This window comes from Nesoenas mayeri, assembly GCF_963082525.1.
Source record: "Nesoenas mayeri genome assembly, chromosome: 7".
Taxonomy (NCBI): domain Eukaryota; kingdom Metazoa; phylum Chordata; class Aves; order Columbiformes; family Columbidae; genus Nesoenas; species Nesoenas mayeri.
This window is the reverse complement of record NC_137551.1, coordinates 30474102-30490084: the sequence shown is the minus strand read 5'-3', so window position 1 is coordinate 30490084 and position 15983 is coordinate 30474102. Positions and strand designations below refer to the sequence as shown.

Below are 15983 nucleotides of genomic sequence, written 5' to 3'. Positions count from 1 at the left end.
AGGGGAAATACAAGACTAATAAAGAGGTCCACACTGTGCCATGCGAACACTCAGAATCAAGGCTAAAGAAAGGCAGAGATTTATCATCACACATGGGATCTCAACAACCCTCTTCTGGGTTTTACAACTTAAATCCACTATGGAGTGCCCCTTACGTTTGTAGAGTAGAATGCAACTGGGGAAAACACTGCTTGAAGGCTTAGCTTCTACAACAAATGGACCTCAGAGTATGGTAGGAGGAGAGGAAATATCCAAAACTCTCTTTCCTCCTTTCTAGACTACATGTCAAGACACCAGTTTGCAGTTGCAATCCAGGCGAGCCCAGCTGTGTGAACAACAGTGTGGTGGTGGACGGTCATCTGGAGTGATCGGTACCATTGTTGGATGGCCACAAAGAAGAAGTCCTCTCACCACATCCTCTAACAGCATTGCATGTCAGGGGTTTCCAAGGATAGCCTGGAAGGGAGAGAGACCCAAACTCTTGGAAACAACTAATTGCTTGAGAGAGATTGCAAACTTAATAAGTAGGCCACACAGATCACATCTTTACCACCAACACGTTGAACCATTTATAAGAAAGTTTTGTAATTCTGCATAATTAAGCCTCTTAATAATGTAGATTTGAAGACTTACAGAGCCACTGCACTTAAGGTTGATGCTATTTTAATTACATAGAAAAGACATAATTTGGGAAGAAGCCTTGCAGTTTATTACATTTACTTCTGTCAAATAACTTATAATTGTGTGCCAAGGTGCCTGAGAAAAATATTCTGGGTTTTTTTTTGCCTTTTTAAAACAGCTTATGCCACTCGAAAAGGATTACTTCCTTTGTAAGTTGCTGTTTCAACTGAAGGGTACCAATTAATTAAGCCATTTACATAAAACTGTCTTGGATCAGCTACCTACAAAGATAAAGGCTGAAATCTACCTTCTAATTGAACAAATAAAGTTTTAAGGATAAATATATGTTGGTAATTATCTGTAATAATACAAATTAGGAAATTTAGCTGATAAAATGAATATGTCAGAAATTAAGACTAAATTCTTATCATCCAAAGTGAATAAGGAACAGTCTATCCAAAAAACATCCTTCTAATTTATCTTTCATTTATTGTCACATTACATATCCTTGTATCATTTGATGTCTTGTCATATCATGTGATACAAACTGAGAGGAGGTAGAAAGTACCTGTAGTTCAAGGGATGTGCTTATACTGATTAGATATATATATATATATATATATATAATTTTTTTTGGTTTGGGTATGGACAGGAGAGAAAAGCCTCTATTTTTCACAAGTAGTCATTACATACAGCAGGGAATGATAAATGACATCATTTAACAAAATAACCTGCGGTACTTCAACACACACAATCAAAAGTAAGCTGTTTATTTATCTAACTGTATGCAATTGATATGAGTTCACAGTATGCTAATTTATGAAGTAAAATACGTGAGTCTTCTGTGCTGTAGTTTTAAGGGGAGAAACACAGCTCAGAGCAAAAAAATCAGTCTCTTTAGCATCTAACTACAATTCTTTCCTCTGTGTGTAGTAGAGGGAACTGTACAAAAACTTCTTATGTCAGTGGAGAAAGAGATCTACACTGGAGATTCGCATTGCTACAGCAGCACAGACAGACAGACCCCATGACAAATAATCTTTATGTTCAACCTCTAGCACAGAAGGTGGTTTCTCATCCTCCACCTGTGTGGTGGTTCAGCTGATTAATGGTCTGACTGTGACAGCTGTTACACATGCAAAACTTGCACTGAAGCGAGTGGTGGGGGTTTTTGTCTGCATAATGACTCGAGGACACAATTTTGAGTCATATCACACGTTCAGGGCCAGGTCTCTTCCTTTCCTAATTATTGCATTCTTTGCTAATGGATGGGATACATTTTCTTTCCATATATCCCAACCAACTGTTCTTGTCACACATAAATCAAGCTTATAATACTAAAAATTAAATTTAGAGTGGTTTCATATTGAAGCTTGCTGTATGTGTCTCCAGGCAGAAATTCAGAATCCCAGCGGCAGCTGAGATTGTGCATTACACACGTTGTGCTTGCACTTACCAAACCAGATCTCCAAGACTTATGAAAACATTTATGTATACAACTTGGAGGACTCAGGGGGAGTATGCATGTACATAACAACGAGCACAGTGGTATTTGCAAGATCAGGGCGCAAATCAGCAAGAGATTTCACACTGCAAACACCCCAATTGTGGTTTTTACTACTGAACAATAATAGCACATTCAGTCAGGATTACTGTAGTTCTGCACCTGGAAACAGAAGTGAGAAGGTCAGCCCTTCAGGGCAGAGGATGGCCCTCCTTGGTTTATGCAGAGCCTCCAGCCTGTGGGCTGCCCCTAGAAATTCCAAATACTTCGTAAATAATAATTTAATATTTTGTCCACTGTCTAATCCTTGACCGCAGTACCTCAAAACATTTTGTAAAATCAACTGAACTGAGTTACTGAACTAAACAAAATTGTTTTTTTACTTTAACTATATGGTAAACATGTGTACAATTCCAGCCTCTCCAAGTTCACAGCTGAGTTGCTGTTGCTGGACTTCAACAGTACAGCGCTGGACTTGTACCTTCTTGTTACGTTCTTGCGTGCTGGAGCATCCCAGCTGGACCTGCCAGATGCAAACCTGGTGCCCAAGTTTCCTTTCCGTGGACTGACGGGATTTCCCACCCAGGGAAAACACTGGAGGCGGATGCGCAGGGTGGCACGAAGCCCTGGCGAGGCCAAGGGGAACGTGTGTGCGCGTGTTGTGCGTGGAGGGCGCAGGCCACGATAATTAGGGAGGAGAAGCCAGTGCTGCAATAGCCTGAGAAGAGATGAGCTGCCAACACCAACAGGTTACACATCAGAGGAGCTTGGTGCCTTAGTCAGTGACTGGGAAGTGATAACAGAGCCGCTGGCTCTATATCAAGTCTCCTACTAAATCACTTTTAGAAGCTTTCGGGCATCTGTTTTAGTGATTTCTTCAGCTCAAGTCTAAATATAACACTAGGTAAATGTGGCAGGTATTTACCAAGGCAATTTGAAGATGAAACAGGTCTCTCTTGCCCTATTTTTATACCTATTTCAAGGAAACATTGAAAAAAAGGCTACAACAATAGACAGAACTGCACATCTAGCATCATAAGCAAAAATTAAATACACCTTTGCGCAAACATGGACACACATCAACCAAAGCATAAATACACAGATAACTGCACAAGAGAAGATACTATCCACAAACACACATAACAGAGAATACGTCAATTCTTGATCCAATCTTTACCAATAGTCTAAAATTATCAGTAAAATATGATGTACAAACCTAACACACTACAAGGGAAAAGTTGTTTTCTTTTGTGTTTGTCTTTCAAACAGTGCTTCAGAAAATGCCTTTTCATTTTTTAATTTCCCACAAAATTGAAAGAGAATGTTGCCCAGGCAGGTTTACTGGTCCCTGGCTTGACAAATATTATGTGGGCTCTCTGCCTCTATGAGAGTGCACTAGCACCTACACTTTCATCTTAAGTTCATCAAGAAGGGTATGAGTACAGTCACTGCAATGGGAACCCATAAATGCACCGTGCGTGGTCATTTCATGACAATGGAAACAACAAAGAAATACCATTGGCTGCATTACAAATAACACAAGACACACAACACCATCCTCCCACGCTTCTCTGTCCACCCTCCACTACAGTCACTGGTGCTAATATGATTAACAAACCACAATTTGGTACATAAGAATCTGGTTTTACTGTCACTGGGAAGGTCATCTTCACTCCATTGCCTATGGCTCTTCCATTGTCCTTCAGCTCTGGTTCTAGAAAATGGCACTACTTTGAAAAACACTCATGGATGCATCATCTATGGAAGATGCCACGCTGAATAAACCTCTACATTGCTTCACTGTACGTGTTGAAAGTGAAATTTCTTCTGACACTAACAGCAAGTATCTTCTAGAAGAGACAATCTTATCCTGAGGAGTTATTCAAAGGGTAAATGCTGCTGGTGTTTAAAAATAAGGTAGCAGAAAATCCAAAATGTTCTCCTTTGTAGGAATACACTAATTTCTAATCTCAAGATTGATTTGAACAATAGAACTCTACCAAAGCCGTGTTTTTTACAGTTGAGGCTTTAACCTTAGATCAAAAAGTTAAAACCATTGCTGCATCTCCAGAATGGTTCATTTCTCTGAAGTCTACCTACAAGCCGGCTATAGGTAAACAATTCAGTTTTAAGAAAATTTCATTTTTGTAGCTCCTTGTCTAGATGTATCTATTGAGCTACAGGAAAGAGATTGTCCTGTGAAAGAAAGATTATTATCTCTGAGCTGCTCATTGCATTGACTGCTGCTTTCTGTGATACAACCACCTTTGGCATATATACATACTTGAAACTATGTCAACACTTGTCTCCTTTAGTGGAAAGGAGAAAGTGAAAAGTTTTCTGGCTGATATATCTGGAGGTTGGTTTCATCTGTTCTCATGGAACAGGTAGACAGTAGTTAAAAGGTTGACACACTGCCTTTACATAAAAATGAGTTTGAGAAATCAGTTCTGGAAGTGAAATTATAATTCAGTTTCTACTTCTACTTCGCCCCAGATGACTTAGACATTACCTCATTGCCAAGGATCAGAAAGAAACCACTGTTTCAACTTGCCAAGCCCGTGGCTAGAAGTGACATTCCGAGTCTGATCTTAAGTAACGATCCCTAAGGAAGAGGCTATATAACTAATTACGAGTCCCTTGAGCTGTCTAGGCTATAGATGGCACCATCATACACTATTTATTTATTTGGATGAAATTCTGTATCAAAATATTTCAGCAGGACTACATTGACCTGGCAAGATACTAGAGGGATGGATGACTTAGATGTGCCACAGATCAGACAGATATTCTTAGCAAGTGTGTGACTCTCAAAATGTTAAAACATATGAAGCTACTTCGCTAAAAGCAAAACATACTGCAGATTTTTTTCTGACTTTTTTAACTTTAAGAACAACATATAAAGAAACAATATTGAAAAGTCTTAATGTTTTATCAGCTAGCTCTATTCTTAATTATTCCTATATTTTATCCTCTGCAGATGCCAAAGATCAAATAGAAACATAATTAAATGAAAAGCAAGGAGGAGATGTCCTGAACCTAAATGTGTCGATGATAACCTAGTTTTTGGAATCTAAACAAACCTCTCTTTAAATATTTCTTCAGCAGTTTGCCTCACTTGGAAGCATCTTCATTTCCACGTGAAAGTCACAAAATTGAATCCCTGACACCAATGCGACTAAGATCTCCAGAGCTTTTTTTTCCTTAAAATGCACAATCATTTCTCACTAGCTGACACTAGCTGTTGACCTGCATGATTTGTTATCTTCAACATAAAGTACACAAAAAGCTTTAGAAATTCCACATACAGGACCATCTGGTTAGTGTTACCCCATTTATTCCACTCTTTTTCCATGAAATGTTTGAACCAGAAGTATACGAAACACTAATAATAAGTAGAATGTTCAACAAATGTTAATGACTGACTATAACTTATCACATTTTTCTTTCTGAATTCCTCATGGAAGCAACCCGTTTGCTTTTAGAAATCTTCACCATTAAAGAATTTTTCTCACTGGCCTGAACAACTGATATTTTTCCTTTTCATAATACTTGCCAGTTATGTGTGTGTAGAATTCAAACACAGGGAGTTAAAATGGTATACGTTTTACTTCTCCATCCCTTACACATGCTTAAGTCCTGCCATAGGACTGTATCTCCATTGCTTAATGTGTTGAACAGAGAAGGTATGTGCTGGTTTCCAAGTGCATGGCAAACAACACTCTGTGCAGAGGTGCACAGGGTCATTTCCTGAAGTTCAGACGTGGCAACGAGCAGGAATCCATTTTCTCATCCTACAAAAGTTTTCAAGAATTTGAAAACTTTCCCAGTGCATACTAGTTTGCAAACCAATTATTTTTATATGGTAAACCAGAAAATAAGTTGGCACACACTCATCCCACCTCAAAAAAAGCAACAGTTCGAGAATTACGATGCTCCTCTGTGATCTGAAAGAAAGATCCAGTTTCCTAATTCAGACTGGAGACTCACGTTTCATCCATCAGATGAATCTTCTATCTACTGACCAGTCTAGAGAAGGCATCTCTGCTTCTCCTGTTGTAATTACTCATTTCCAAATTCAAGTTATTCATAGCTACAGATGTTTGGGTCCATCCCCCACAGCTCCCCTAGACATGGCCACATGACTTTTTGGATGGATGAGGAAAGGGCAATAGACACCAGGTCTGTATATATCTCTTTCTCTCTCCTTTTGACCAGAAACTTTCTCTTTGGCAAATGTTGTAAGAAAGGGCACAACGGCAGCGTTGTGTGGTTGACATGGTGAGTGGGAGGCTAAAAATATCTCTATCTATGCTGAAGTGCCACATGCTCACCTGTGCATGTGGGCATATCAGTTAGGATCCACAGAACTCAGGACTTTCAAAAATGAGAACTGAAGATCAGGCATATCATCTCTCAAACCCAGTGCTCCCGCCAGACTGGAAAACACAACATTTCCCAGTCACTGATGCAGGGAAACTGATGTGTCCCAACTCAGCTTTTAATTCTAGCAGCTACTAATTGCTTCTCAAGCTTTTCAGCTCCCCCCAGTCTCTTCTTTCCAGCCTGTAAACAGGTAAGTCTCATGTCAGAAAGTGACGCTGCTTGGGGGTATCAGCCACCACCTGGAGTACAACAGCTACTACAGGGCAAGTGAGTTTTGAGAGCACAGTTACCCCCAAACACATGGTCAGGCTTCCAGTGACTGAGTCAAGGATGGGCCTCAAGGTTTTGTGCCACTGCAATACATTGAATAAAACATGTTCTAGATTGGTTCCCTTGCATTTATGTGCATAATACAAATGTGTATGACATACATTCAGGGCAGAAATAAACATAGGTGAGGTCCTAGAATATATTATGTCAGTGAACATTTTACAATCTATTTTCACATTTGCAATAATACAAACAAGTTTTATATCCCCGAACCAACGGTAACCGCTTACTGAGTCTACACATGCAGCAAGACTAAAGCAGGAACAGGATGATGCATGGCTCGAAAAAACATCAAGAAACTGAACCTCCTTTCATTTAATCTCAGGTTCATCCTTTCAAACACTATTATAAATTAAAGAGCTATAATGAATTTTGTCATGGGTAAGGGTTTGGTTTGAAGAAACAATGCTACATTTGATTCAAGAATAATCTATTGCAACCTATAATACCAGCGTGCCAGCTTTTTTAAATTAACTGACCACAACTAGCAAACAGTTATTAACATGGTGACTGTGTGGGGGTACAAAGATATGCAGTGTCTGCGTTGCTGAACCACAAAGTATTTTTAAAGACGAAAAAATTAAAGAGGACAGCCGCCCTCCCCCAACTGGTCACTAAGACAATGAACTTATTCAATCTTTACAATCTTTTATGCTTCTTTATAGGAATATTCCACCAATTTCCAGAATTATAGCTGGTGGTTGGTTTAATATGATTTGTGCACAAAACAAATGACAGTGTTCACAACAGGGCGAAGAATTATATTAAATCAGTGATTAGTGCAGCCTTGTATATATGTCACATGTCAAAAGCATCATACAGCTTTGCAATTGATTATAAAATCCTCTGTATGTACAGTAATAAGGCCACCCTGACATTGAAACCTCCAGACACAGCTTACTATTCACTGTTAAATTCATCCATTCAGCAGCATTGACACCAACCTTTTGTATTTTCTCTTCCTAACAAACTGCAGATGTGTCTTTTGTGCAGGAGGCAAAAACAAAAGACTTAAGGAATGACCTTCAACACAGCAATATGGATTTGAGCTGGCAATGGCCACACGGGCAGCAGTGCTGGCTGTGTCCTTCCCAAGAAGGATGGATGCACCAGTGTACCCCACTGGTCTCCAGCGGCACAGAGGACAGACGTGATGAGGTCAAGCTAAATCCTGGGTCTCCGACCCAGCACAGAATTACGCTGCTATTGTACAAACAGGCCAGTTCAGATCATCTGTTCTTGCCTTTCCATCAACAACAGATGGTTCATATAAGAACACAGTATATCCTCAGCATGGCAAGAAGTTATGTGTTGTTGTTGGTTTTTTTTTTTTCAGATTTTGAGGAATATGGTTGCCTAAGGACAGATATGTGCTTTGCTATACGACTGTCTAGTAGTAAACACCCTTTTTAAAAAGGCAGTAATTTTTCCAAATAATGAAAACTGCACATCTGAGGACACAATGAAAACAGTGCTTTTAACAGACTGAGAATTCTGCAAAGCTGAATTCTAAATTATTATGACAAATCAACAAAGCAATTCTTGTAATAATTTTAATAAAATATAAATGAAGAAACCAGTGATTTTTTTTTTTTCCCCTCCAACAACTAAGTAGACTTTTGTCCTATTTCGTTACAATAAAGAGCAAGAAAATTCTTCTGGCTTGGCTCTGGCAATATAACTGTTCACCTCAAAGGTACATAGTAGGCTTAGAAAATTTCTAGTGATAATTCCCGAATTCAGAATGCAACTGCGAGTAGTTGGTTACGACAGGGATGCATACAAAGCCATCATTACAATGCACCTCTTCCTTCTGCTTATTGAAAGAACAGCTTTGGAAATAGCTTGAAGAATATTTTTGATACCAGCATTTTCTTTGCTCATCACTTTGACCATTGTTACTTCTCTTTGCTGTGGTTTCCCTTTTTCTGTTATATAAACATAATCTACTTGCTTTTTCTTTCAAAGCATTCTCAGCCTAATCCCCTCCCAACCTATTCTCATTCATTTATTCCAGAGGGGAGAGCTCCCACCTCCAGTCAGCCCCTGACAGTAGGCTCCATCACCCATTTGTTACCTTTTCAAGCAAGGATCTTTGTGCTTTCTCCCCTGCTGCCCCCATGCTTGGGTAGAGCTCCTTGTTCATGTCCACAAAGCTGCCTCGTTATCCTCCTTCAAATCCCCTCTCAAGCCTCCTCTTAACTCTGATGCCAGGAAGAAAAAAAAGCTTGACAATGGCTGTGCTGCTGCAATATTGAGCCCACTACCTATGAAGCCGACCTCCTCATTCACTCCTCGTGCTTCCCCATCTGCTTACATCCACCTGTTGTCTCCTGTCGTTGGGTTTAAAAGTTATCACAGGAGAAAGGGCTAAATCAGCTTGAATTACTCTGCATTTGCTGAGAATGCATATTCCTGTCGGCTGACAGGAGGCAAATTGTTACCCTGAGAAAATATCTTTATATGCCTCAGCCATCTGGATCTAAGTTCTCTGGAGGGGGTGACTTTGCTGTGTATTTGTATGCTGCCTAAGGGTCCTCATCCTAGCTATTTCATAGCACAAAAACATTGCTGGATATATATAATAAGGATTATGTTTGCTCTTCTAGACGCCTAGTTGTGTGTGTTACCACAGCTCGGGAGCCTGAGTACATGGACAGAAGACAGAAAGTTTACTAAACAGTTGAATGAAATATGGATCAGCCTCTCAGAGTATTGAACATATGGCCCATATTTAAATATGACTAACACACAGGCAAAATTCTGGTCTAATAAATATTTAGTAAGTTGGGTGATAGACATACAGCTAAAAACTACCTGGATACCCATTCATGAGTGGGGGGGTTAAAAAGGCTCAGCTTTAAGAGCAACATCATCTATCTCTATGGGGTTGCCATTCCCACTGCCACGCTGGACTAGTAATCCAGCAGCATCACTCAGTCTGAACAGTTTCATAGGCAGGATTAAAACTACTAGCTACTGGGAATTTATTTTTTAATAAAGCTAGACTTTATTTTTTAGATGAAGTAGTTTTTGAGTAATACTGACAGAAGTGGGTTGGTGCTGTACAGGACAGGGATGACTTCCTCTGAGCAGGGAAATAAAGTCTGAATTGTTCAAAGTATGGGGGAAAAACATCTTTGATTGAAACTATCAACCCAATTTGCAATCTACCATTTATATATATTTTTAGAGGTATTTTTACTCTAACAGTAAATAAGCAGGATTTAAACCCAAAAGTCTCAGCCTTTACATTTGTGCTTGCTTATTGTCTGAAGGTGAGGCTTGAATAAGTTCTTGCCTAAAAATCCCATTTAGGAAAGTGTGGGATCAGTTTGCTCCTTGCTTTTAAAAAAACACTTTAAAAAAAAGTGGAAAAAATCCCAGAGAGGCTGCAGGGTAATGTTTTTCATTAACCGGAACGCGCATTTTCAGAAGTAAACCGCATGCTTTTTTCTGGCAATAATTAACAAATTATTGTATATCATTTTTTTTTTTTAAATTACTCCCCAGATAATGACTTCGCTGTTTCTTTACACTGATGAATATTGCCAACCTGCTTGTTTTTAGGAACAAAGAGAGAAGTCCAAAGCCCATTGCTGCAAGCCATATTTCCAATCCCTATCTTCTGCACAGTTTTGAACTATAAAAAAGAAAATCTTTTTCTAAAACTTAATATATAAACATTAGCATGACCAAAACAGTTTCAAACCCAATCTTCAAATGAAAGTGAAAAATGAATTTGAAACTCCAAATGAAGTAACGTTTGTTTTAGTAAACAGCAATTTGTACAGATAAGGTTATTTACACAAGAGCTCAACACATTTTTTTGTATCTATTTTTGACAAGATGGATCCAAAATTTAAGAAAAGTAAAATTGAATAAACAAGGGTATCTGTATATTTAAAAATTGGTTTATTTTATTGCTCCATGTAATATTAAATCAGCACAATGCAGTGCCATTTTAAGGAAGTCTTACAAAGTTTGAATGAGCAAGTGTACGTCATTACAAAAGATAAAAGTTTCCCCCTCCCAACAGTGAATACAGGTAATTTCAGAAGCTATGGCTTATAATTATTCACTGCTGAAAGGCTTTTAAAAGGTCCATATTGAAAACAGTGACCCCCAGCTTCCCCTCAGAATGAATGGAGGTAAAAATTCTCATTTCGCTGGAATGCTGGTTGATAACTGTAGGCAAAACATGCATTTCTTCATTACTGTGTGGTCTGCAAGTTCATTTAAATAACAATATCATCGAGCATAAAAGTCACAAAAGAATTATCTGGCAATTTCAATATGTTGAAATGTATTATTAGTGCTAACAATGGGCACCTCAAGTAAATAAATGAATGCCTTTTATTGGCAGCATTACTTCCGATTATTTAGCTTTATGGAATATCAAACTTTATAATTCAACACCTTGGTCAAGAGCGTTTGCTTGCGTAACTTTTGAACTAGAATTGACATTTTTAAATGTCTCTCCGATTTCCTCTTCCTTTCTCCACCGTCCCCAAGAAAGTAAAAAATAAAAATACATTGCCCAAGCACGAAGAGCATTATTGTGTCCTTCTGTAAGATATTTAAATAAACCCCAAATCTGGAAATTAGATTTTTTTTTTTTTTTTTGTGAAAGATATCAACCCAGTATTTATAAATTGCATCAACAGTATACAAAATACATCAGCAGCCCTTTCTGACCTGCAAATCCCACAGATCTCCCAGAAAAATTCAGCGTTTTAGAATCACATTATTACAGGAATATCATCTCTGTCGCAAGAGATCCCAACTCAATTCATGACCACTAAGACACAAATTACAGCACAAGGGGTATCCAACCTCTGGGCTTGATAACACTGTTCAAAAACCACACGATGACTACAAGTGCTCTCTGAGAAAGCGTTCCCACCGCGTGTCTTCAAACAGCTCCAGGAGAAGGAGCTGCGCTGGTTATCAGAGATCTCACAGGACTTGACTTTGCAGAGTATCCCGACTGTTTCTGCAGTTTGGAAACTCAAGCCCGGCTCCCTTGACTCCATAAAGACAGGATTCATCCCTACTCCAGAATTCCCACCCCCATTGTTAGTAATCCAGCTGGAACCAGTGCGGTACCCAGACATGACAAGCTTCAATGTGGTCTCTAACAAAACAGGTGACTGTAATTTGATCGTGGCCATGAACGGGGCTGTGACCCTGACCGCAGAGCTGTCACACAGCTCTTTGCTCTGATGACACTTTGGGGGTTCTGCCACACGTTCTCTGAGCTGCCTTTCAGGTACACAGGTACACTGTCCTCCTCTGCTGTGCCAGCCCTTGGCTGCTTCACCTTTGCATGATGTTTCTGCCCCTACAGCAGAGCTGACAGCACAGAACGGTTGGTTCAGTGCAAAGCTTGGTGGTTAAGCTTATATCACCAACAAAGGTTAAGCTTAATTTAAGTATCTTTGCACTGAAATGACTGAAGCACACCCCCTCACATTTGATTTTTGTCAGGTAACGTCTTGCACCCCAAGGCATCCAGCCATAGTGTGTATCTGTCAATATCCTGCTCCTTCCAAGTTTGTTAGTCACTTCTTCACATTCAGGTTATCCACTTAAGAGAATACCCCAAAATAAAACGCCTCACATGAAAATGGCAGCTTCAGTTGAGCCTAAAGAAACAAGAAACTTTTCCCAAAAGACAATGAATACAACCAAGCTGTGCAGGATGACTTGGGCAAGTATATTTATACCATCAATGCAAAGACGATCCTAGAAAATGATGGAGACAGTTGGGATATGCTGAACCAGACAGCAGCTTTAAAACATGGATATACTAAAATGATTCCTTTTTTTACTACCAGTGTAGCAAGGATGCAGGCTGTAATTCAGGAAGACAAAATGTACTTATTTTCACACATCTATGGGTAAAGAGAAATACAGTTCTGTTTAACATCAGCTATATTGCTTCCATGACAATACATGGCTTGCTACAGTATCAACCTCAAATGACTGCAGAGTTTATAATGACTGACGTGACAGAAGTCAGTCTTGTAATTAAGGCAGCATATTCGGATATGGGAAACTGAGATTCAGTTCTCAGTGTTGTAACACATTCTCTGCTTTACCTTTGGTAAGTCACAATCTGTGCATCTGGAGCATACAGCAGAGATAACACTGCTCCTTGCTCCCATTCTTTGTCTTGACAACCAAGATTATTAACTCATCAGCACAGATGATTTCTCTTAATTTGTGCTTATATGATAATTTGTACAACATGGCCCTAATTTCAGATGGAGACTCTATGCACCACTATACTTCTAAATAAAGCCTGGCTAGATTTCTTCAAGTCCACAGAGCCAAATTACAGCAATTCATTTAAATAAATTGAGGAAGGACTTGTATATGGGAAGATACAGAGGGACTGAACATGTGGTTACCAAGGGGGAGTTTCTTGTGCTGTTGTTAATCCAATTCCAGGGTGACTGCTGGGAATCATCTTTGCTCAGTAACACCCTTAATTATGAAGACAGTCTACATGAAACTGCTGAGGACAAAAACAATGAACAAGTGTCATGGTTAAACTACCTTTGCTTTTATAATTGGCTCGTTTCAAATGTCTAATAGAGAAGTCCACAAACTCAGAGCTGCTGGATCAGAGGCACTATATTGTTTTTATATGATAGGACAATGCCATCCACGTCCTGAAGCTAAAAAGGTATGTATGTTTATCTATGAAAGTATTTATAAATATTACACAACTGCTGTAAGGAGTAAATAGCCAGGAACAGTAGTAGTAACCTGTGACAACTCCAACATGCGATACTGAAAACAAAAAAAACAATTCAGATCTTTCAAATGCTGGCACTAAATACAGCTGAGTAATGTGTTTCTACAGCTCTCATTCTACACGTGTGATCTCACCCTCAGGTCTATAGCCAAACACAGGAAGAGAAAAAAGGGGGAGCTGCAGAAACACGTGAGAAAAAAAAATACTAAATAGTAGACCATTCTCCTGCTCGTATTGCTGTGTGGCAGAGAGACAACGTTAGCAATGGAAATTCTGCTGCAGGCAGCCAAATATTCAAAGAGAAAATGAATCCAAGCAGCAACAGACCTGCTCAAGAAGATCCTACAGCCAGACTTACAGCCTGTCTTAGGCTCCCTGCACAGACAGGTCTGATCACGCAGGACATCTTTATTTCTATTTTTTTAACGTAAGCACAAAAATGGCTCATTGCTCCTGATTTCAGCGTATTTTCTGATCTAGTGTGCAAACAGCCAGACAGTCCCACACTGATCGATATCATCCAAATACTGAAAAGGTTCTAATAAAGTATCAACTTAGTGCTCTGACCGGTTATTAATGGAAGTTTTCTCAGTTATTACAACCATTGTGTCAAAACTCAAGCCAAAGGAATTTACCCAAGCTCTGTCCAAGGAATATGACACAGGAATGTAATACACATATGGCAAAGATTTAATGTATGTGATGACTGCTAGGCAAACGATGTTTTTATTGTCCAAGAAACAATGGCATATTCAAATCCAGTACAAGCAAGGAGTGAATAATGATGTTAGATCATCACACCACAAGGGAAATACAGAAGAAAAAAATGTTGCAAATTTAGTCTCTCTGTGAACGGAGTAAAATGATACAGAGGACAGGCAGACCATCAGGAATCCAATTGCTTTGGGAAGAGGGGGGCTGGCATTTTTTTATTGCCAGCAATTTTCTAATGAACTGTTGACAATCACAGATGTTCTTACACCTCAAACAGCTGGGGTTCTCAAAAATTCACCATGTGGCCAAGAGCCAAATTTTAACTGGCTTTTACCTGCCTTTGCATTTCTGATTACTGGGAGTAAGCCAGTGGTTTACATTTTTGCTGTTAGTAGTTGCTAGCTACATGAAAAAGTTTCCACATCGGAGTAAGGGTAGTTTGTCTTTGCCCTGTTGTGTAGGTAAACACTGTAGCTTAAAACTAGGAGTAAACAACTGAGAGGCACCTTGTAAATAACAACAATAAAGGCAAGCAAATTTCCTAGTTGGAAAGAAATATACTATTTTTCACTTAATTCTTTAGGAGCATCATTAAAATATGCAAAATCATCAGTTTTCCCCAGATTTCTCCTGTGTTTGGTGACTGAAAAATCCAATTAAAAATGGATTTTCATACTACTTGTAGTCTTGAGGATTAAACTACAACAGATTGTCACACGGGGGTTCCTCCCATGTGGGAACACTGCACTCAATGTCCTCCTTACATACACAGAACCGCAAGGCACAGGGGCTGTTGGCCCAGGACCACTATCAAGATACCAAGATTGTCCAGTAGCTCGGTGCATCCCAGTGCCCAGAGCTCCCATCTGATCAGCAGTTTATGATGCTTCAGTGTCCCGGGGCATGGGAAGACCTACAGCAAACACATCCAACCTTTCATGTTTGATTTGCTGTATCTCTATGCATCCACAAGAAATGCACAGCAAGATGTGAAAAAGCAGGTACAGCTTTTTGCATGTCACTGATGCACCTGTGGTGGTACTCACTGGGCTTAGACTGGGTTTCTTGAAGATGGGACTGTACCACATAACTTGTTGAATCATGGGTTTCCCTCCTCTCATACAGAAAGCCTCTCCTGTGGTCTTTTTCTGTAAAAGAGTAATCTCTCTTATGCGAGATTGTCTTGCTCGTTCTCTCCTGCCCAAGCTCTCTGTGTGTTCTCCAAAACTTTAGATTTTAAAGGATTATGGTAAAACAACTGGCCTTCTGTTCTATCTCAGGTGATGTTTTATTGTTGCAGACTCCGAGCCTGTGTCAAGGAGCCAGAATGAACGGAATTTCAAAAGCTGCTCCCAGCCTATTGTGCTATGAAGCATCTTTTGAAAAGGAGCCAGCCTGCCACTCACTCTGTACAGTTAGCACCTTCTCCCTTCCCAGGCATTCTCAATCCAAAAAGGAGATAAGACAACAACCCAGAAGGTAAATTACCCCAATATTCAAAATGGAGATTGCAGTCAAGTGTAGAAACACCAGGTACCTATGGTTTCAAGGGGAATCTGTAGATTTTACAGAGCACTCTGATATAATCCAGCATTGCTGTATACAGGTATGTACTGTTGTTCCTTCAGCACAGTTTGACAGATATGGCAAACGTACACTTTT

General features: G+C 39.5%; 1 protein-coding gene across 11 annotated transcripts in view; it reads right to left on the bottom strand.

Annotated features, from left to right (window-relative positions):
- The window catches only part of VTI1A (vesicle transport through interaction with t-SNAREs 1A), a 265072-nt gene that overhangs the window by 49714 nt on the left and 199375 nt on the right, over window positions 1-15983 (bottom strand). For 4 of the 11 annotated variants that reach the window (XM_080347524.1, XM_080347519.1, XM_080347516.1 and 1 more), the window contains one exon: window positions 56-456. The exons of the other annotated variants lie outside the window; for them this stretch is intronic. Coding sequence is in view for 1 of the 4 variants with exons in the window: in XM_080347519.1 (XP_080203645.1) it covers window positions 420-456 (37 nt within the window). In the remaining 3 variants the exon portion in view is untranslated. Of the gene's footprint in view, window positions 1-55; window positions 457-15983 lie in introns of those variants that run through there. 11 annotated transcript variants of the gene reach the window in all.